General features: G+C 39.1%; 1 protein-coding gene across 4 annotated transcripts in view; it reads left to right on the plus strand.

Moving 5' to 3' along the window:
- The window catches only part of Prkdc (protein kinase, DNA activated, catalytic polypeptide), a 204,796-nt gene that overhangs the window by 57,650 nt on the left and 123,880 nt on the right, over positions 1–23,266 (plus strand). For all 4 annotated transcript variants that reach the window (XR_003951769.1, XM_006521861.4, XM_017316892.2 and 1 more), the window contains exons 26-38: positions 2,030–2,137; positions 3,704–3,930; positions 5,550–5,644; positions 6,962–7,061; positions 10,078–10,211; positions 11,631–11,885; positions 13,618–13,838; positions 18,487–18,695; positions 19,055–19,187; positions 19,823–19,981; positions 20,773–20,973; positions 21,913–22,098; positions 22,638–22,742. Coding sequence is in view for 3 of the 4 variants with exons in the window: in XM_006521861.4 (XP_006521924.1) it covers positions 2,030–2,137; positions 3,704–3,930; positions 5,550–5,644; positions 6,962–7,061; positions 10,078–10,211; positions 11,631–11,885; positions 13,618–13,838; positions 18,487–18,695; positions 19,055–19,187; positions 19,823–19,981; positions 20,773–20,973; positions 21,913–22,098; positions 22,638–22,742 (2,133 nt within the window). In the remaining variant the exon portion in view is untranslated. The remainder of the gene's footprint in view (positions 1–2,029; positions 2,138–3,703; positions 3,931–5,549; positions 5,645–6,961; positions 7,062–10,077; positions 10,212–11,630; positions 11,886–13,617; positions 13,839–18,486; positions 18,696–19,054; positions 19,188–19,822; positions 19,982–20,772; positions 20,974–21,912; positions 22,099–22,637; positions 22,743–23,266) is intronic.

Below are 23,266 nucleotides of genomic sequence, written 5' to 3' on the forward strand. Positions count from 1 at the left end.
TCCAGCTTCTGGCTATTATAAATAAGGCTGCTATGAACACAGTGGAACATGTGTCCTTATTACCGGTTTGAACATCTTCTGGATATATGCCCAGGAGAGGTATTGCTGGATCTTCCGGTAGTACTATGTCCAATTTTCTGAGGAACCGCCAGACTGATTTCCAGAGTGGTTGTACCAGCTTGCCATCCCACCAGCAATGGAGGAGTGTTCCTCTTTCTCCACATCCTCGCCAGCATCTGCTGTCACCTGAATTTTTGATCTTAGCCATTCTGACTGGTATGAGGTGGCATCTCAGGGTCATTTTGATTTGCATTTCCCAGATGACTAAGGATGTTGAACATTTCTTTAGGTGCTTTTCAGCCATTCTCTCTTGCAGTTTTCAATATGTTCTTTGTTCTGAGTACTTGATGTCTTAGCTATTATATGCCACGAGGATTTTCTTCCGTGGTCTTGTCTATTTGGTGCTCTGTGTCCATTTGCTGACTTTTGTGCTTCTGTCTTTATGGGTGTGTCATTCTTTACTTAGTGGAAGTTTTCTTCTGTTATCTTGTTGAAGGTCTGGTTTTTACTGTTGACCTAGGACTCTTCATCATTTATGCCTACAATTCAAAGATTTGGTCTCTTCATGGTGTCTCTCATTTCCTGTGTCTGTCTTATTCTAGTCTAGTCTAGTCTAGTCTAGTCTTTCCTTTCCCTTTTCTTTTCTTTTCTTTTCTTTTCTTTTCTTTTCTTTTCTTTTCTTTTCTTTTCTTTTCTCTTCTTTCTTTTCTTTTTCTTTCTTTTTTTCTTTTTTTTGGAGTTTTTATTCATTGTTGCTTGTTAGGGTCTAGTTTCTCTACTTTCTCTTAGAGACCTGGTATTCTATCTTCTGATTGATTCATTCTATTTATAAGACTTTTTCTTGGGTTTTCTGGTTTGATTATTAGGTTTTTCCACCTTCATTTCAGCTTGACTTCTTCAGTGTTCCTGTCTCCTGGTTTAATTCAGTAATCCAGTCATCATACTTTGGATTATTTCTTTTACTTCAATCAGCCTTAATGTTTGTTTGTTTGTTTGTTTGTTTTCGGGGGGTTGGTTTTGTTGGTTTTGTTGGTTTTGTTCTTGTTGTTTTGATTTTGATTCTTTTGAGTTCTTTGTTTTGTCTTTAAACTTCTTAATTTCTTTTTTTGACATTTGTGATTGTTCTTTTAAGTTTTATGTCCTGGAGTTTGTATAGGCGATTATCATTGGAGATCATTTCTGTAGGACTGGTGGATTTGGGGTTTTGGGTGGGGGTACTGTGCAAGGGGCCAATCAGTTTTGGTGACTCAAGCAGTGCTATCCAGGCTCAACCAGAGGCACCAGATGTGGGTAATGGGTTAGACCTGTGTTGCTGCAGAGAGAGGGTAAACGCAGCGACCAGGAAGACTCACCTAAGATGTGTAGGATCTGCTGCTATAAGAGGTTGGATGTGATATAGGTGGTAGGCAGCACAGGAAAGAACCTGGGGATTGCAGGTAGGGCAAGCAGGACTTACAAATAGGTCTGTCACCAGGGATGGATCTGGGAGATGGAGAAGGTGTATGGAGGGGTTTAAGAGGTGCAGGACCTCGCTGAGCAAAGAAACTGGATATGGTGTGTGAAGAATCTGTGGGTTATAAATGGCACGGTCCAGGCTGTTTGGTCTAAGGAAGGGGACTAGCTGTGGTCCTAGGCTAGATCTTGGGCTTTAAAGAGGATGCATAGATAGGAGGATCAGGTAGACTTACCCAGATAGTCCCTGACACAAATTATACTCACAGTATCTTAAATTGCTCTTATAAATAGACCATAATGTATGTGTGTGTGTATGTATGTGTATATATATGTATATATGTATATTTTTTTCCTTTCCTGGACTCTTAAGGCTGTGTTCATCATGGAACTGAACTAGAAAAAGAAACTAATGATAACAATAGCTTTGTTGAAAGAGCCATCTAAAAGTTTAATTTTCAGTGTATATTTACTTTCATATGATGGCTGTAAACTGCATTAGAGATTGTCTCTTTAGGTGACAAGGCAGCTCTATGAACCGCTTGTTATGCAGCTGATCCACTGGTTGACTAACAATAAAAAATTTGAAAGTCAAGATACTGTTGCCTTATTAGAAGCCATACTGGTAAGTAGTATTTGGAATTCTGTTCTTTCATTCCAATTGACTGCAGAAATTTAGTGTACATTTAGTTCTTTAGGCAAAGTACCTTGTTAACATACCAAAATATAGCCTTTAGCTATAGAAACTGTTATTGTTGGTTTTGGAGATAGTACCGTATTTATTTTGATAAGTGATGTTCTTAATATTTATATTTTTAGTCCACATTCTGCTTTTTAAATGGCTTTAAGTTAAAAAATTATATGCATGCATGCTGGGTGGTGGTGGTACATGTCTTTAATCCCAGACTTAAAAGGCAGAGGCAGGCAGATCTATATATATATGGCATAAGAAAGTATGAATGTGCCAGGCAGTGGTGGCTCACGCCTTTAATTCCAGCACTTGGGAGGCAGAGGCAGGTGGATTTCTGAGTTCGAGGCCAGCCTGGTCTACAAAGTGAATTCCAGGACAGCCAAGGCTATACAGAGAAATCCTGTCTCAAAAAAACAAACAAACAAACAAACAAACAAAGCAAAAAACAAAAAAGAAAAAAGTATGAATGTGTTTTGTGTAAATATTCTTCATCAATAACAGTAGTTTGTTTTTTAAATCCATGATACAGTATAAAGGGAATTTTTAATTTATCGAATTTTTTTCTTGCATTCAGATTCATCAACTAAAGGGCTATGGAGTCCACAGTTTACCTTTCATGTCAAACTTTTCCTGATGTAATAGAGGTAGTAATTAGGGTCTGGTTACTGGTTCAGTGAGCTAAGGCTGTAGTGGTCTTTGATGCATATTTATTTTAATTTTGAGCTTGTAGGAATAACTTTGGTTTCTTTAAATATTATTTTATGTGGGTTTTCCAGTTATTTCATCCATTTTTGAAAAGAGGGACTTACATGTTCACATTAGAATCACCTTGCACACATCTGTAATTGTAACATTTACAAGGCAGATAGGAGGATTAGAGTTTAATACCACTCAGTGACATAGTAATTCTATACAAGCCTAGCCTGTATAGGACCCTGCTTTTAAGAAGCTGAAAAAAAAATAATAAATTAAGTAAATAAAATGATAAATATAAAAATAAAAATAGCAAAATTTCCAGTGAAATATCTAATGAAATTGTCCAAACATCCTTTAATTCTTTGTTCTTGGAAACTGATCCATGATGCATCTGTGCTACATTGTCTGTTAAGTTGAAGCCAGCAAACATGTAAGTTGACATGATCATTTAGGAAGAAGTGTGGTATACCTATGAGGACCCTGTTTGACCATTTTGTTGTGTAAAACACATAGTACAGTCACATAGCCCTGTCTGTTCAGTGCACTCAGGCACTCACCAGATCATATGCCTTGTTATGGGAAGGGAAGAATCGGTGGGTGATTTTGTTGTTTGTTTAAGTTAAGGTCTATAGTTTAGGCTCTAGCCCATGTTAAGCTGGAACTTACTGTGTATCCCAGGTTAACCTCAAACTCATGGTGCTCTTGCCTTCACCTCCTGGATGCTGATATATAGTCACACAAAATCATTAATCATTCTATGGGTATAGCAGTTACCACAATGAAGCTGTCCTTGTCTTGATTAAGGATGGTATTGTGGACCCTGTTGACAGTACTTTAAGAGATTTTTGTGGACGGTGCGTTCAAGAATTCCTCAAATGGTCCATTAAGCAAACAACACCTCAGCAGCAAGAGAAGAGTCCAGTAAACAGCAAGTCACTTTTCAAGCGGCTCTACAGCCTTGCACTTCATCCTAATGCTTTCAAGAGGCTAGGTGCAGCACTTGCTTTTAATCACATCTACAAGGAATTCAGGTATGTGAGCTTTGTGTGTAAGGAAAGCTGTATAAGACAGCTCTTAAATCCTTTAATGTAATTTTGAAATTTACCCTGGTGTTTAAGTCCATAAATTCTTATGTCGAGCATTTATTTATAAATATGTGATAGATGGTGTGCATTTAAGAATCTTAGAAACTGTGGAGAAATACTTGCAAATATGTTTTGAGAGTACAACCAAAGGCACATGTGCAAGATCTTTTGAAGCATAGAGAATGTGTATAGTAAGTTCGTGAACACTTGTCAGAGATGGACCATAGAGGATGAATGAGAATCAGCCAAATTCACCTTTATGATCAGAAGGTGGAGGTAGGTTAATAAGAACCTCCACCCCTCATATGAAGTGGTGAAGAACTTTGGTACTCTTAGATTGTGTTCAGAGTAATGGGTAGGGGAGCCAGGTTTGTCTGCTATGGTAGAAGAATGGAGAGCACCTCTAGTGATATGGAGTTTCTAGAATTATGACAGTGCAAAGTGAAGCCAAACTTTGACTATTCCGAAAGTCCAAGAAAGACATTGAGTACAGCAAGATGAATGGGATGCATATGTTCATTAGTTCATTCCTGCATATAGCATCACTTGTTAATGTGTGAGAGCTGAGTGATGATTCACTATTAGGAGCACATACTTATACCTCTTGTCAGAGAAGGCCTTGGAAAGAAAGAATAGTATATGCCAGGTACTGTGCCAAAAACTGCAGATATAACATAGCTTTTCAAAAGGACTGCAATTGAGAAAGATAGTAGAAGAGATGTAAAACTTTATGCCTTTAACTAATCCTCTTAAATTCTAAGAATAGATTACTTAGTCTTCTTCCAGTGACTTTGGTCAAAAAAGCTAAAAAATGGCAGCTGGGAAACAGAGGAGATGAGTAGAAGAAAGATGGAGGAATAGATGGGAATGCACATGTAGGTTTATATGAGAATTAAGTAGAGCATGAAGCCATATCTTATTTATGTGCTTTTTAGGTGAGGAGACCTGTATATACAGAAGAATGTATACAATATATAATGTTTATAGAGTGATAGTAGTAAACCAAATTGGCTTGTACCTACTCTCCAAGTTGAGAAATAGGTTATTTAGTCCAGAGCAGCAAAAACTAACCCTTAGAGTTTCTGAAGAGAAGAGCAAAGGCTATGTGACCTTACTTTTGATTTGTTATTCTTTTTGGTTTTGGTTTTGGTTTTGGTTGGTTTTGGTTTTTATTGTTGTTGTTTTGTTTTCTTGTTTTTTTTTTCGAGACAGGGTTCTCTGTATAGCCCTGGCTATCCTGGAACTCACTCTTTAGACCAGGCTGGCCTCAAGCTCAGAAATCTGCCTGTATCTGCCTCCCAAGTGCTTGGATTAAAGGCGTGCACCACCACCGTCCTGATTTGTTATTCTTAATTTCCAAGAAAATGAATTTTTCCAACAGGTGGACAACTCTTTGTTTAGTTAATGCCTGTGTATACAGGTATTGAGTTCCAGCTCAGCCTAGATTATTGAGTGAGATTCTGGCTCAAAAACAACAACAACAAAACATTGTTTGTATTCTTTATTATTGTTCTTTGTCTTTTTCTATATATTGTTTTCTTAGGTGAGGTTTTCTTATTTTGCAGGGAAGAAGGATCCCTGGTAGAACAGTTTGTGTTTGAAGCCTTAGTGACATATATGGAAAGTCTGGCCTTGGCACATGAAGATGAGAAATCCTTAGGTAGGTGTCATTCTAGTGTTCTGTTTGCATACTGAAAATGTTTGTTTTAGAATCTTTCCACTCAGCATCCAGGCTCATATGATCCTTTCATGAGATGGTATTTTTCTTCTTTTCATATTCCTCTTAGCAGATCTGATAAATATGAAGGGACAATACATTGTTTTTTCACACTCAATGTCTCAAATTCAGTTTGTAAAAGGTTTTCTATGTCTTCCTCCTCCAAGAATCTGTTAGTACTCAGGAGCCGTGAAGCTTGAGCCCTGGTTGGTGAATCCTGGGTGTTTATGTCCTTAGTTCCATCCTTTTCTATAGTGGCTATATATTAAACTATAATATAGGTTACCCTACAGGGGAAAGAGACAAGCCACGGAATTTACAACCCATAAGGAATGGCTTTGAGTTGATGTACAGTAGCTCTGGCTCATATTGGGTCATGCTGCCCTGGAGGTTTCCCCACTTAGCCTATCATGTGAGGCTGTTGGTCATGGACTTTCTATTTGGATGTGATACTCCTTTTGGGTGTATGTATATAATAGATATGTGTTGCAGTAGGCAATTAACCTACACTCAAATCGCCCTGACGTGGCAATGAGAGTTCCTTGCTACCCACCTCAATGTTCTGGATTCCCGAATGAAAGACACACACACAGCCCTGTATTTAATATGCCTTAATCAGCTCAATGGTTGGGCCACTACCAAACCTCCACGTGGCTAACACCTCCCTTCTGATACTCCTGAATTATTACTTACTAAAATCTATATTCCATCTTTGTTGCCCTAGACCCAGTGGGGTCTCTGGCTCCCGATTGCTGTGCATTCTTTTCTGCACCTCTCATATCTGGACCTTATTGCTTTCCCAGCATGGTGGCTCTAAATCATGCTTCCTCTCTTGGCCCCCTTGCCCGTGAATCTTCGAGTTCCACCTTTGTCTCCCTGCCAGCCATTGGCCGCCAACAACTTTATTGACTAATCAGAACCAACTGGGGGCAGGAACCCTCAGCATCTCACATATGGATTCTAGAGGAATTTTGGGAACCCAGTTAACATCATACAAGCATTAGACCAAATTCAAATTCAAATTCACAACATACATGCATGTTGTCATGCCTTCTTTCAGTCATGAGTTTGGGTTTAGTTTAGGATTTGAAATGTAAGTCATTTATTTTAATTTCATATTTTGAGATGTAGAAATACTAAATCTATAGTAAAATTACCTTGGTATTCACAAAATTCGGTCAGCAGATTTATAATATTACTGTGTTAATGACAATCTGATTTGTTTTCTATGATATATTTCTGTACTGGCCACACATTCAGGCACAGTTCAGCAGTGCTGTGATGCCATCGATCACCTAAGACGCATCATTGAAAAGAAGCATGTCTCTTTAAACAAAGCAAAAAAGCGACGTTTGCCACAGTAGGTGATACTGTTTTTCTTCTTTTCTTTAACCCAACACAAAGCTAATTTCCATCTGATGAATGCTGAAGATGAATATGTAGAATATAAAGAATTATCTTTGTAAGGAAGAAATGTGTAGAAGGGTGGTATGAGTTTTCTTTTCTTTTTTTTTTTCATTTTTTAAAATTAGATACTTTATTTACAGTTCAAATTTTATCCCCTTCCCTCGTTTCCACTCCAAAAACCCTCCTATCCCATCCCCCCTGCCCCCTGCTCACTAACCCACCCACTCTCGTTTCCCTGTCCTGGCATTCCTCTACACTGGGGCATCGAGCCTTCACAAGGCCAAGGGCCTCTCCTCTCATTGATGTCCCACGAGGCCATCCTCTGCTACATATGCAGCTGAAGCCTTGAGTCCCTCCTTGTGTACTCTTTGGTTGGTGGTTTAGTTCCTGGGAGATCAGGGGGTACTGGTTGGTTCATATTGTTGTTCCTCCTATGGGGCTGCAAACCCCTTCAGCTCCTTGGGTTCTTTCTCTAGCTTTATTGGGGAGCAGTCATTTTTCTAGCAAAATTTAAAACTTTTAAGTTTGAAAGTACATGGTTTCAGGATGATAATATTTGATTATGGTTTGGATAGGTATCCATATTGACAGTAAGTTTTGAACATTGTATTTTACCTGTTACAAGTTTTGTAAGTCATTATTTAATTAGAATATTTATGAACTGTTACACAATAAATTTTGCAGTATAAGGACTGAGTGTCACATTCAATCAAAGATTGTAAAACACTGCAGTGTTTGTGCAGAGCTCTCTAGTCAGGAATTCAACTTAAGTCCTACTTAAGCTAGAGACCTGTTTAGTTACTATTTAAACAGTCTGACCATTGGGACCTTGTTCTGAGCATTTCCAGGAAGTCTTTGGGGAATGTCTTATTCAATAAGATACAGTCACCCGAAGGATAAAATGCATATTTAGATTTAGGATGATCTAGGATGTACTTTGAAGATTGAGCACATTGGTCAAGCTCATGTAAGTGTTTAAGGGAAATGCAGAGGTGAACTCTGTCTGACTTCCAAGTACATTCTGTTCACTATGACTCAGGACCTTAAGTGGCTCAGGAGTTGAGTGATGCTGAACAGAGATTAATTTGTTTGTTTGTTATTGTTGTTTGTTTGTTTGTTTGTTTTTCCTTTTTGGTTTTTCGATACAGGGTTTCTCTGTGTAGCATTGGCTGTCCTGGAATTTGCTCTGTAGACCAAGATGACCTCAGACTTAGAAAGATCTACCTGCCTCAGCCTCCTGAGTTCTGGGATTAAAGGCATGTGCCACCATTGCCTGTTTATACCTATAAACCCAGCACTTGGGAGGTAGAGGTAAGAGGATCAAGAGTTTATGCCCAGCCTGAGCTAAATGAGACGGTCAAGAAACAACAAAAGCAAACAAATACAGTTGAATCTAATTTCTAACATTCCTTTACAGAGTTGGTTCTTGATAATAGCATTTATTAAAATTAATTGGACGCCTAGTTAAAATACCGGTTGTTGTACATGCTTCATCTATAAGATATTTGAATCTGGGCTGGGGTAGGATTAGAGACTTCTATCTCACAAAGGTGAGCTTTTAAGGAACACTGCTTTACAAATTATAGCTGTGGGTTTTTCTTTGTTGTAACAACAAAAGGGCACACTGGAATGGAAACATGGAAATACATAATTCTTTTTAGCATATTTAAATTTTTTTCCCATATTAAAAGGAAATAAGGCCTCTGGGGTCATGAGAACAGGAAAGCCAGCCCTGCTTCTTGTCTGCTGTGCAGTGGCGAGTACAAGGGAGATGCCCTCCTCTCCTTCCGCATCATCTATGGCAGACAAGAGAGCTGGCCCAGGGATATCAGAGTGTCAGAACTTACAATGTTGCTCACCTGCTGCAGCACTCTGCTGAGAGAGCCCTGTACCTTTACCTGGGAAACAGGGTAGAAATGGCCCTAGTTGTAGGGGTTCCTGGTGAGCTGACCCCAAGAGCATGAGAGCAGGAGAGCCAGCAGGTTGACCATCTCCTATACCTCTCAGGCACAGACCTAAGACTTTGACTTGACCCTCGTCAACATCTACCCCACCAGTGAACTGCTGGAGTGCTTGGAGAGCCCAGTCCTATAGATCCAAAACTATAACATCTCCATGACACAGGGCAACAACAGGACATTTGAGAGGAGTCCCAAAATTGATAAAATAACAGAAGCCAAAGGCCTACTGTCAAACCAATAAGTCATGGCAATGAACATTTGCAAGCAAAGAAGTAGGGAGAAAAAGGTAGACTGTGGGACACATTACAGCTTCCACGACAAGATTTTTTTTAAACCTTTGTTAGGGGTAGGTAGAGGCAGGTGAGTAGGATTGGGGTGTATGATGTGAAATTTACAAAGCTCTAATAAAAGTTAAAAAGGAAGGAAGGAAGGAAGGAAGGAAGGAAGGAAGGAAGGAAGGAAGGAAATAGGGCCTAAGCATTTGCCTAGCAGTATAAGGTCCTTAGTTCTTTCCCCAGCGGTGCATGAAAAAAAAAAAAATATATATATATATATATATGTGTGTGTGTGTGTGTGTGTGTGTGTCTGTGTATGTGTATGTGTGTGTGTGTGTATGTGTATATATATATATATATATATATATACACACACACATATATATTATACATATATATACATATATATGCATATATACACACATAATACATATATGTACATATATATACAGAGAGACATATATATTATTCAACATTATATAATTATATATATATAAAATGTTAGAACTATATTGAACCTGGGCATAGTGGCAAACACCTATAATCCTAGCACCAGAGAAGCAGAGGCAGGCAGATCTCTATGATTTAACCTGTGATACCTTGATTGTATCCAAATATTAATACATTAAAAATGATTGCGCCTTTTACATTTGTCAGTTTGGTAGAATTACATTCTTGGCTACGTACGCATTGAATGTTGGATAGTATGTTAATGACATGATCTTTTGTGTAGGGGATTTCCACCTTTGACATCATTATGTTTATTGGATCTGGTCGAGTGGCTTTTGGCTCACTGTGGAAGGCCCCAGACAGAATGTCGACACAAGTCCATGGAACTCTTTTATAAATTTGTTCCTTTACTGCCAGGTATGTCCTCTCTTTTTCTTTTTTAATTAAAAGATCACTAAAGTGGGGAAGGGATTAGTACTTTTATGGCAGTGGATGTGTGGAATCAAAGAACGACTTTGAAGCCTTTCATCTTTGGATGAATTTCACAGGTTAGGTTTAGGTTGGCAGGCCTTGCAGTGTGTTCCCTCACTTGCTATGTTGCCTTCTTTGCCCAGTAACTTGATTCTTAACATTCTGCCAGCATTAATTGGCTATGGGTTTGCCAGTTTGTAGATGGAGACAGTTAAGGACATTCTGATTTTGTATAAATGAATATTACCAATAACATTTCCTTCCTCTTCTCTTCCCCTTCTTCCTCCTTCTTGCTTCCTCTCCTTCATCACCCCTCTCTCATTGGCTTTATAGCTCAGATTCCTCCTACCTTGAACTCACAGTCCTCCTGCCTCATCTTTCAGAGTGCTGGTATGACACATATGCACCACCCTCGTATATAGAGACATTTTCTCAGTTGATTTACTTTCCTTTTAGATAACTCTAGCTTGTGACAAGTTGACATACAAGTATCCAGCACAGCACTTGATAAAGTTCCCATATCTTGCTCTTTCAGCAGATCTGTCTTTCCTTCTGATAATTGTTTTTCTTTCTTGACACTTGCTGTAGAGTTTAAATACCATACTGATTTTCTTCTCATGATTACAGTTTTCTTTAGATAGTGAAAATAATGAATTATGCTTCCTTTTTATAAAAATTGTCCTCTTAATACATCACACATTCTGTTTTGGTTTCTTGTCTAAGATAATCAGTGACAGATAATTTAACCCTTTCTGATTTCATAACATGCAAAATGAAATTTTACCCTCTCCTTATTTGATGGAGAAAAAATACATTATCAAAAGAACAAATTTTAAAGCAGACTTTTGCTTAATAAACAACACTGAACATGCAGCTTGAGGACCTGAGGCAGAGAGATCGCTTGCACCCACTAGTTCCAGGCCAGCTTGGGTACCTTCACAGGTCAAGTCCTGTAATCTTTATAACCACCTAGGAGGTAGGTGTGTGATTGTTCTTGAGATGTTTTGAGACGAGGAGATGGAGATTTAGAGAGGTCAGGTCCTCAGAGATGTGAGTAACACAACCAACACCAAAGCCCAAAAATTGCAGTGTTGTTTTGTAACTTGAAAAGAAAATTGCAGGGGCCAGAGTATTAGTTTGTTGCTATTCCAAATGATGTATTTATAATGTTTAGGAACTGAAAAGAGTGGCCTTAGTGGAAATAACTTCTTAGAAGGAAAAAAAAAAGATGAGTAGTAAAAAGATCAGCCTGTATTATTTTCAATTTAAACTAGGTTTAGAGATTAAAGAGGTTTAATTTTTGAGTGTTTACATATTATATACATATGCATGAATATGTTTTCACGTTTTTATTTTGTCTCCTAGGCAACAAATCCCCTTCTTTATGGTTGAAAGACCTTATAAAAAAGAAAGGTATTTCTTTTCTCATAAACACATTTGAAGGAGGGGCAAGCAGCAGTGATCAGCCAGCAGGCATTCTTGCTCAGCCAACCCTCGTCTACTTACAAGGGCCAATCAGCCTGCGAGGAGTGCTACAATGGCTGGACCTCCTCCTTGCAGCACTGGAGTGCTACAACACATTTATTGAGAAGGAGACTGTGCAAGGACAAGAGGTCCTGGGTAGGTAAAATTAACTCTAAGATAGCATTGCCTGATTCTGTTCAGTTTATTCCATGTAGACTGTACACTACATGCCATAATAACAAGGGTGTGAGTTCTAAGCCAGCCTTATCTACAGAGAATATAACAGGGCAGCAACTGCTACATGGTGAGACCTTATAGCTGTCTCTTGTGAGACTATGCCGGGGCCTGGCAAACACAGAAGTGGATGCTCACAGTCAGCTATTGGATAGATCACAGGGCCCCCAATGGAGGAGCTAGAGAAAGTACCCAAGGAGCTGAAGGGATCTGCAATCCTATAGGTGGAACAACAATATGAACTAACCAAACACCCCCCCCCCCCCCCCCCCCGGAGCTCGTGTCTCTAGCTGCAAATGAATCAGAAGATGGCCTAGTCGGCCATCAGTGGAAAAAGAGGCCCATTGGTCGTGCAAATTTTATATGCCTCAGTACAGGGGAACGCCAGGGCCAAGAAGTGGGAGTGGGTGGGTAGGGGAGTGGGTGGGGGAGCATGTGGGGCACTTTTGGGATAGCATTGGAAATGTAAATGAAATACATACCCAGTTAAAAAAATAAAATAAAATAAAATAAGAAAATAAATTAAGATAAAAATAATACTAACATTGATAGCAGATACACTAGTAGAGTAAAACATTGCCTATCAAGGTGTAAAAAACATACGGAACACCAAATAGACAGGACCAGAAAAAAAATTCCCTACAACACATAACAACCAACACACCAAACATACAGAATAAAGAAAGAATATTAAAAGCTGTAGGGGAAAATAACGAAATAACATATGAAGATAGACCTATTTCAATAACACCTGGCTTTAAAATGGAAAATGCCTAATATACCTGCTTAAAGACAACCATGGTCATTTGTTTTTGTATTGCTTATTGGAGGAGTCTGACCATTTCCTCATATTATATACAACGTCAGATGTGGTAGCATATACCTATATTCCCACTTTTTCAGGAGAGGGAAGGGAAGGAGGATCAGAAATTTCAATTCAGTTAGGGTTATATAAGCATGACTCTATCCAAAGAGTAAAAATTGGTAAAATGGACATTATTTGTTTTTTTTTTTTTTGACATTCTGTTTTGTTAGATTAAATTTTAATGTTAGATCATAGAGTTTTAATGTATGTAAGAGATTAACATATATATTTATTTATTATTTCGGCTCATTCTTTGAGCTCCTTCCATCAAAGCCTGGCTCTATGTAAGTCATGGTGACAGGAAGATGTGGCAGATCACTTCATGATTGACTAAAAATGAGAGAATCCCAGAACACAAAGACACTGCACAAAGACAAGATTACCAGGGACCCATGTCTTCTAACTATTCTCATCTTTTTAAAAGCTGCACAACTCCCATAATAGCTGCAGCAGGTGGGAGCACATGTTCAAACCATAGCAGAGGACTGGGAATATAACCCAGTGGCAGGGTGAATACATAAATAAATGACCTGACCTTGTGTAGACATTTTTACTATATATGAAATTGAATTCTATTTCAATTATAATTTAGTTCAAAATTTGAACTAAGAAGCTAAGAAGAAATGGCTTCTGTTTGTTGATCTTTCCTTTAACATTTTTTTCTTTGAAATAGTCTTTAATTTGTTATTAAGTATATATTATCACTTGTATTTCAAAAAGGCACTGTACATTAGTTTTAGTAGAGTTAGAAAGAAAGGCATAGTAATATTTTGCTGCTATTATTTCTAGGTGCTGAAGTACAGTCTTCACTTTTGAAGTCAGTGGCTTTCTTTTTAGAAAGCATAGCAACCCATAGCGCTAGAGCAGTAGAACAACGCTTTGGCTCCGGGGCGCCGGGCCCTCCCAGCCTCCACGAGGAAGAGAAGTACAATTACAGCAAGTGCACAGTCTTAGTCCGGATCATGGAATTCACCACAACCCTGCTCATCGCCTCTCCAGAGGACTGCAAGGTAGAGTCCCCTCTCCCGCTCTGTTAACTGGAGATTGGTGCTTTATAATGCAAAGTGTTTTAAGTTTCCTTAAGATCAGATCCTGTAATATTTACATTGCGATTCAAAATTACAGTTATCAAGTAGCAATCAAAAGAACTTTATGGTTTGGGGTTGCTATAACACAAGGAACTATATTAAAGGTTGAGAGCCAGTGCCTTAGATCATTAGACATAAGGGAGAAACATCAAAATTACATTCAGATCCCATCGTAGCCCACTTCAAATATTTATCCTCAAGAAATGAAATAGAAACAAAAACTGGCGATGATTGAGAAGCAAAGCAAGTGCTGCTTTGGGGAGCTCGGCCAGAGAGTGCATGGGAAAGTGCTTGCTCGCCATGGATTCCATGCCTAATACTGTCATCTCACTAAAAACAGGATCAAAAATTAGCACAACCACTGTGGAAATCAATCACCTTCAAAAACTAAAAGTGTAATCACTGTCTATGACTTAGGCACACGATTCTGGTCATTACCCAAAGGAGTCAACATCAGTGGAGCGATGCCTTGCCTTCATGATCATTTGTCATTTGTTTGTTTGCTTGTTTGTTTATTTTTGAGACAAGTGGAAATTATAACCATGGCTGGCTGGGACTTACAGTGTAAACCAGGGTGGTCTGGAATTCACAGATTCACCTGCCTCTGCCTCACTAGGGCTGTGATTAAAGGTGTGTGACCAGCTATCCTTACATTCATGATAGCAAGTTAGAGAATCAACCTAGGTGCCATTAATGGATGAATGAATGTGTGTGTTTATATTCATAAGGGTGTGCTATTCTCCAGCCATAATGAATAATGAAACATAATTTATTGGAGAATAAATGAAAGTAAACATCATATTAACTGGTCAACCAGACCCAGTCAAGTATCACATTTCCTGTCATGTGTGTGACCAAGCCAGCTTAGTCACTCAACAGGGTCTCAATGGAGGGAGTGAGGATTGACAAAGGAAAACAGCCAGACAGAATTATCACATGACTCAGCCTATACTGACAAAATTATCACATGACTCAGCCTGTACTGAGGCTGAAGCGGCTTTATGTCTCCCCAGCCTGCTTTATATCATTCTTGTGATAGCCAAAAAACATGGTCAGTTCTAAGATCAAAGATGAAGTCATCAAGAGAAGTAGTAAAGAGATCACACAAAATAGTAATTAAGTAAAGAAGTAAGCAAAAGGATCACACAAATTAATAATTAAGTAACAAAGCCCCATGGTCACTGTTTCTAATACTCTTATCTGAGCCTACTTCCTTGTCTTAGCCCAGTGACAAATACTGTATTCCTAGAAGTGGCACCATAGGCTCTCAACATGTGTGGACTGCTTTTATTGTGTCCCATAAGTTTTGGTATGTTTGTCTTCATTTTCATTAAATTCTAAAAAGCCTTTAATTTCTTTATTTTTTCCTTGACCAAGTTATCATTGAGTAGAGCGTTGTTCAGCTTCCATATGTATGTGTGCTTTCTGTTGTTTTTGTTGGTATTTAAGACCAGCCGTAGTCCGTGGTGACCTGATAGGATGTATAGGATTATTTCAGTCTTGTATCCGTTGAGGCCTGTTTTGTGTCCAATTATATGCTCAATTTGGGAGAGGGTACCATGAGGTGCTGAGAAGAAGGAATATTCTTTTGCTTTAGGATGAAATGTTCTATAAATATCTGTTAAATCCATTTGGTTCATAACTTCTGCAGTTTCACTTGTCTGTTTAGTTTGTGTTTCCATGATGTAAGAGTAAGGTGTTGAATTCTCGCACTATTATTGTGCGTGGTAGGATGTGTGCTTTGAGCTTTAATAAAGGTTCAAATGCTCTTTCATTTGGAGCATAGAGGTTCAGAATTGAGAGTTCATCTTGGTAGATTTTTCCTTTGACCAGTATGAAGTGTCCTTTCTTATCTTTTTTTGATAACTTTTGGTTGAGAGTTGATTTTATTTGATATTAGAATGGCTAGTCCAGAGGCAGAGGCAATTGGATTTCTGAGTTCGAGGCCAGCCTGGTCTACAAAGTGAGTTCCAGGACAGCCAGTAGGGCTATACAGAGAAACCCTGTCTCGAAAAAACCAAAACCAAAACAAACAAACAAACAAAAAAAGAATGGCTACTCCAGTTTAGAAAGTTGTTTTACAACCTTTTTTTTTTTAATCAATCCCATTTTTTTATTAGATATTTTCTTTATTTACATTTGAAATGTTGTCCCCTTTCCAATTTCCCCCGAAAAATCTCCTATCCTCTCAACTCTCCCCGTGCTCCCTAACCCACCCGCTCCCTATTCCTGGCCCAGGCATTCCCCTACACTGGGGCATAGAACCTTCACAGGACCAAGGGCCTCTCCTCCCACTGATGACCAACTAGGCCATCTTCAGCTACATATGCAGCTAAATTCACGAGTCCCTCCATGTGTTTTCTTTGATTGGTAGTTTAATCCCAGGGAGCTCTGGGGGTACTGGTTAGTTCATATGGTTGTTACTCCTAGGGGGCTGCAAACCCGTTCAGCTCCTTGGGTACTTTCTCTAGCTCCTTCATTGGGGACCCTGTGCTCTGTCTAATGGATGACTGTGAGCATCCACTTCTGTATTTGTCAGGCACTGGCAGAACCTCTCAGGAGACAGCTATATATCAGGCTCCTGTCAGCAAGCTCTTGTTGGCATCTGCAATAGTATCTGGGTTTGGTGGTTGTTTATGGGATGGATCCCCAGGTGGGGCAGTTTCTGGATGGTCATTCCTTCAGTCTCTGCTCTGAACTTGGTCTCTGTAACTCCTTCCATGGGCATTTTGTTCCCCCTTCTAAGAAGGGTAGAAGTATACACACTTTGGTCTTCCTTCTTCTTGAGCTTCATGTGTTTTGCAAATTGTATCTTGGATATTCTGAGCTCCTGGGCTAATACCCACTTATCAGTGAGTACATATCATGTGTGTTCTTTTGTGATTGTGTTACCTCACTTAGGATGATATCCTCAAGATCCATCCATTTGTCTAAGTTTTATAACCTTTCACTTTGAGGTAGTGTTGGCCTTTGTCACTGAGGTACGTTTCAAGCGGGCCAGTGTTGGTGCACACTTATAATCCCAGCACTTGGGGAGCAGAGGCAGGTGGATTTCTGAGTTCAATGGCAGCCTGGTCTACAGAGTGAGTTCCCTGTTAGCCAGGGCTACACAGAGAAACCCTATCTCAAAGAAACCAAACTAAGTGAAACCAAAACAAAACTGAGGTGTGTTTCCTGTATGCAGCAAGATGCTGTGTCCTGTTTATGTATCCATTCTGTTAGTCTATGTCTTTTTGGAGGAGTTGAGTCCATTTGAGTCAAGAGATATTAAGGACAAGTGATTGTTACTTCCTGTTATTTTATTGTCAGAGGTAAAATTATGTTTGTGTGGCTATCTTCTTTTGTGTTTGTTCGAAAGATTACTTTCTTGCTTTTTCTAGGGTGTAGTTTACTTCCTTCTGTTGGTATTTTCCCTCTATTATCCTTTGTAGGGCTAGATTTATGGAAAAATATTGTGTAAATTTGGTTTTATCATGATATATCATGGTTTCTCCATCTATGGTAATTGTGAGTTTTGCTGGGTATAGTAGCCTGGGCTGGCATTTGTGTTCTCTTAGTGTCTGTATGAGATCTGCCCAAGAACTTCTAGCTTTCATAGTGTCTGGTGAGAAATCTGGTGTAATTCTGATAGGTCTGCCTTTATATGTTACTTGACCTTTTTCCCTTACTGCTTTTAATATTCTTTCTTTGTTTTGTGCATTTAGTGTTTTGATTATTATGTGACAGGAAGAATTTCTTTTCTGGTCCAGTGTTTTTGGAGTTCTGTAGGTTTCTTGTATCTTCATGGGCATCTCTTTCTTTAGGTTAGGGAAGTTTTCTTCTATAATTTTGTTAAAGATACTTACTGGCCCTTTGAGGTGGTAATCTTCACTTTCTTCTATACCTATTATCCTTAGATTTGGTCTTGTCATTGTGTCCTGGATTTCCTGGGTGTTTTGGGTTAGGAGTTTTTTGCTTTTTGCATTTTCTTTGACTGTTGTGTCAATGTTTTCTATGTTATCTTCTTCACCCGAGATTCTCTCTTCTATCTCTTGTATTCTCTTGGTGATGCTTGCATCTATGTCTCCTGATCTCTTTCCTAGGTTTTCTAACTCCGGGGTTGTCTCCATTTGTGATTTCTTTATTGTTTCTATTTCCACTTTTAGATCTTGGATGGGTTTGTTCATTTCCTTCACCTGTTTGATTGTGTTTTCCTTTAATTCTTTAAGGGATTTTTGTGTTTCCTCTATAAGTGCTTCTAGGTCAGAATTTGGGTATGGAGAGCTGTGGCACAGGGTCAGCTCTTGGTTGCAGATGGAAACCCGAAGGATCCTGTTCCCTGATGTTCCTTGGTTACTGTGACCTGATTACTCTGGGCAGGTCCCTCTTGTGTCTAGAGTTTGAGCAGAAGTAGTTTTCTTACCTCTACTCTCAGGTGTGTCAGCACTTTTTGGAGACCAGGTCTCTCCAGGCGGGATTTGGGTATGGAGAGCTATGGCACAGGTTCAGCTCTGGGGCACAGAAGGAAACTGGACAGATAGCTACTGTTAACGAAATACTTTCATTCAGTGTATCTTTTCTATTTTTACAGCTCCTGGAGAAGGACTTGTGTAATACAAATCTTATGCAGGTCTTAGTGAAAATGATCTGTGAGCCCATGAGCTTAGGTTTCAATATTGGCGATGTCCAGGTTATGAACCATCTTCCCAGCATTTGTGTGAACCTGCTGAAAGCTCTTAGGAAGTCCCCGTACAGAGACATGCTGGAGACTCACCTGAAGGAGAAAGTGACAGTACAGAGGTGGGCATTCGAGTTATACTCCTGATTTACGGTTCTTACACATCCAGTGTTTCCAGCATGTCCTCAAGAATGTGTGCCTGTACCCACTCGTGCACACAAATGCTCTCAAATGTAAAGATCGGAAGCAGGATCTTTACTGATTCCGTCCCTGTGTGGAAGGAGGAAAGAAGAGTAAATGTGCTTAGCACTGCACTTGGTTTCCATGGCTGATTTGTCCTGGAACATTTGCTTCCTGTTACCTTTGTGTTTCTCATGACTGTAATGTGAGTTTGTGTGATAGGTGATTATTGAATTTATAACAGTGCAAACAATTATTTAGGGTATTCTTAACTGCTTTTTTTTTTTTTTTTCATGGCCAGTGTTGAAGAGCTCTGTTCCATTAACTTGTGTAGCTCTGGGGCTCGCCAAGAAAGGTCTAAGTTACTTTCTATCTTATCAGCCTGTAAACAGCTTCACAAAGCTGGTTTCTCTCATGTTATATCACCATCTCAGGTAACTATGATCAGTTTGTTTTAACATATCTTTTAGCTCTTTTTTAAAAAAAGATTTATCTATTATTATAAGTACACTGTAGCTGTTTTCAGACACACCAGAAGAGGGCATCAGATCCCATTACAGATGGTTGTGAGCCACCATGGGGTTGCTGGGATTTGAACTCAGGTTCTTTTGAAGGGCAGTCAGTGCTCTTAGCAACTGAGCCGTCTCTCTAGCCCATCTTTTAGCTTTTTTGTGGTAATGTTATTATGGTAGTACACAATTGTATTTATATTATTCGTTGAAAGTACTTTATATACAGAAGTACAGAATGTACTGAAGTAGAAATTACGGAACATTAACATGTAGGAGTCATCTCGAATATGAACACCAAAGTAAAGGCAGAGTGAGAGAGAAGTAAAGGATGGTTGATATCTTAATAACCTATGCGCACCAGTAGCTGTAGTGCCTGTATCTCAGAAAGAGGAACATGGAATCTGTAGCTTAAGAAAACAAAGCTGAGTTAGAGTGTCCTAAGCATTGGAAAATACTCATCAGTGTTAGCTAATACCGACCTTTTAACTAAAGATGAAATGTTGTGGTTTGTGTTAAACACCTCTCTCACCAGGCGCTTCATTCAATTTTTCCTTTAGTCTACAGCATTGAACCATTCCGTTGGCATGAGACTGCTGTCCTTGGTTTATAAAGGCATTGTGCCTGCAGAGGAAAGGCAGTGCCTGCAGTCTTTGGACCCCAGCTGTAAGAGCCTAGCCAATGGACTCCTGGAATTAGCCTTTGGTTTTGGAGGACTGGTAGGGAAAACAGCTGCGTCCCATACTTCCTATTTATTGAGTGATATATCCAACTTACTTGTGCATCTCTAAAAACTCTGAATTTAGTTAGTAAGGTCTTTGGACATGGATTGTAATTGACTTGATGACTTTCTCTCTAAGGCCGTCGTCTTTAGTACTTTTTTTTAAAGTAAAAAGCATAAAATTCTAAAATTGAAATTTCTGTCCAGCTTTGTTTCCCAAAGGCCTTTAGGCAAGAACATTTGTCCCTAAGGTAAGCTGTGCTGCCATGCTTCTTCTCTGTCCTTGCTGGTCCTTGGAATGGAGTTAAAGGAGCCCTGAATGGTAATCAGGGAACTCCCAAAGCACCACAGCCACCAACGTCTCCACAGCAGAATTGAACTGAATTGAGCAGAGCTGGCCTCAGACAGTTGTTGTAGCAGAGAACTGCAGCCATTCCTGTGTGTTTGTTCCATCCCATCCTCCTGTTGTAGTGCTTCCATTGCAGGACCTCTTCTTTGTCTGTCTCATTAATGTTCTCCATATGGTTCAGTTGTCCCAAACAACTTGTTCAGACTAGACTATTCTCTGAATACAGCAATGTTGTTCTGGACAATTGGAAGCAATATCAATTTAGGAGGCTTATCTTATGAAGTGAAACCTAGAAAATAGAAGTTAAAGTAAATATATATAATTTAAACTTAAGTCCTGACTTAACATATCAGATTCCCTTTAGATGGTTCCTTGTGGACCTATGACCTCAGGGTCTTTTTGGAGATACGTTCTCTACTAAAGTTTTCTCTCTTCCTTAGTGTGACCATCTTGTGAGTTTGCTCCTGAATTCGGCAATGCTGTCTACACAATATCTGGGCAGTTCACAGAGAAATATTAGCTTCTCCCATGGGGAATATTTCTACAGTTTGTTCTCAGAAGTGATCAACAGTGAGCTGTTGAAGAATCTTGATATTGCTGTATCAAGGCTCATGGAGTCATCTTCGGATAATCCCAAAATGGTAAGGCACATTCCCTTTACGTATTTCCTTGTCTAATGCTCACAAAGGGTTTTTGTGTTTCTGATGTTTTTTCTTAAAACCAAGTTTTTTCTGGAAGGTTGGAAGGTCTTGCTAATGTATGAAAATAAAATCCATAGAAACAAAACACAGTCTTTATAAAACTAGTTAATTAATAGACAAATAAGACTGGTTATTTTTCCCTTTCCCTCATGCCCCTTAAATCTCTCAGCTTAACACTATAAGATACATATTTTTGCCAGAATGCCATACTGGAGCATCCACGCCTGTCCTGTGCTCAGCAGTGTTTATTCCAACATTATGTTTAGGCTGGTCCCCCACACTGCCAGCCTGCCTCTCTTCCCAGCACTCACAGCTTTAGTGTCCTGCTTTGTTTTTCTGCATGTTCTTGCCACAGCCCTCTGTGCCTCATCATGGAAACTCTTTACATCTTGGTATTTAATACGTTTGTTTTTGTTTGCTTAACTTAGGGGATTTTGTGGATTGTTCTGGTTTTGTTTACATGATTTTTCATTTTTATTTATTTTAATTTTACATTACTATGTAGTCCTAACTGCCATAGAGCTCACATTGTAGACCAAATTGGCTTCAAACTTAACAGAGGTTGTCCTGCCTCTTTCTTTGCCTTTGCCTCCTAAGTGCTGGAAATATGTTACCAAACATGGCCTATCTTATGGGAATTTTTTTTGTTTTTGTTTTTGTTTTTTGTTTTTTTTTTTTTGAGACAGGGTTTCTCTGTGTAGCCTTGGCTGTCCTGGGGCTCACTCTGTAAATCAGGCTGGCCTCGAACTCAGAAATCCACCTGCCTCTGCCTCCCAAGTGCTGGGATTAAAGACGTGCCACCACGCCTGGCTGAAAGTGTATTTTTCTTTATTCCTATCAATATTACGAATTTTTCTTCAATCTATGAAATCTTTTCAGGTGAGCACTGTTTTAAATGGTATGCTAGACACAAGCTTCAGGGATCGAGCTGTTCAGAAACACCAAGGACTGAAGCTTGCAACTGCAATTCTGCAGAACTGGAGGAAGTGTGATTCATGGTGGGCCCCAGATTCTGCCCCAGAGAGCAAAACAACTGTGCTGTCTTTGCTGGCAAAGATGTTGCAGGTATTCTGAATTCATTTAAAGCACATTCCTATTTAGTTTTTGGTTTGTTTGGTTGGTTGATTGGTTGTTCTTTTTGAAACACAGTCTTACCTGTGTAGTCCTAACCTGCCTTGAACCTTTACATTTTTCTACCTTTGCCTCCTGAGTCCTGAGATTACAGATCTTGACCACCATGGATGGCATGTTCATTATTGTGAAGTCTTGACTTATGTTTAAACACTATGGTGAAAGTTCATTCAAAACTCATTTTTTTGATAAAGTAAATATGTTTTGGTGAGATACCTGCCAATTACCTTTAACTTTTTTTTTCTTTATACCACTGTTTATTTTGCTTACCATTTTATAATTTTTCTTGTTATCGTTTCTTTTCAGGCTTTGTCTTAGCAGAAAATAATAAAATATTTTAAAGTAACATTATTGAAATGTTGTTTGAGGTTCAAGAACAAATAATATGAGTTCTGAAATTTAAAGATTTAAAAATATTTTGAAAAATTTGAGGCATAATACAGAAATTTATCATGTTTTTTATTTCCCTTTAGATTGATTCAGCTTTATCTTTTGATACAAATCACAGCTCATTTTCTGAAATCTTCACAACATACGCTAGTCTACTTGCTGATACAAAGTTGGGTCTACACTTAAAGGTAGATGACTTTAGCACATTGGTCTTTTGAGATTATGTTCTGTTTATTTTCACATCTTTGCATTTTTGTGCATTTGTCATGTTGGGCTTTTTGCAGGGAGGAGTGTGGAAAACGTGAAACTTGTAATAGTAAAGAGATTAGCATAATAACCCCCCATGTACCTGTCATCTGACTGTGGTCAGATCTGTTTGAACATGGAAGGTTCTTCCTTCTGAGACTTGGGCTAGCTGACCTGCCTGTGCTTCAGTATGTCTTCTCAAGAGATGTGCATGCAGTGTGTGAGGGCAGGTGAGCACATGTGAGCTATAGCACGTGCTGTTGTAGATGTGCATGCAGTGTGTGAGGGCAGGTGAGCACATGTGAGCTATAGCACGTGCTGTTGTAGATGTGCATGCAGTGCGTGAGGGCAGGTGAGCATATGTGAGCTATAGCACGTGCTGTTGTAGATATGCATGCAGTGTGTGAGGGCAGATGAGCACATGTGAGCTATAGCACATGCTGTTATACATCTTCAGATTCTATCA

Source organism: Mus musculus, chromosome 16 (assembly GCF_000001635.26).
Source record: "Mus musculus strain C57BL/6J chromosome 16, GRCm38.p6 C57BL/6J".
NCBI classification, from domain to species: domain Eukaryota; kingdom Metazoa; phylum Chordata; class Mammalia; order Rodentia; family Muridae; genus Mus; species Mus musculus.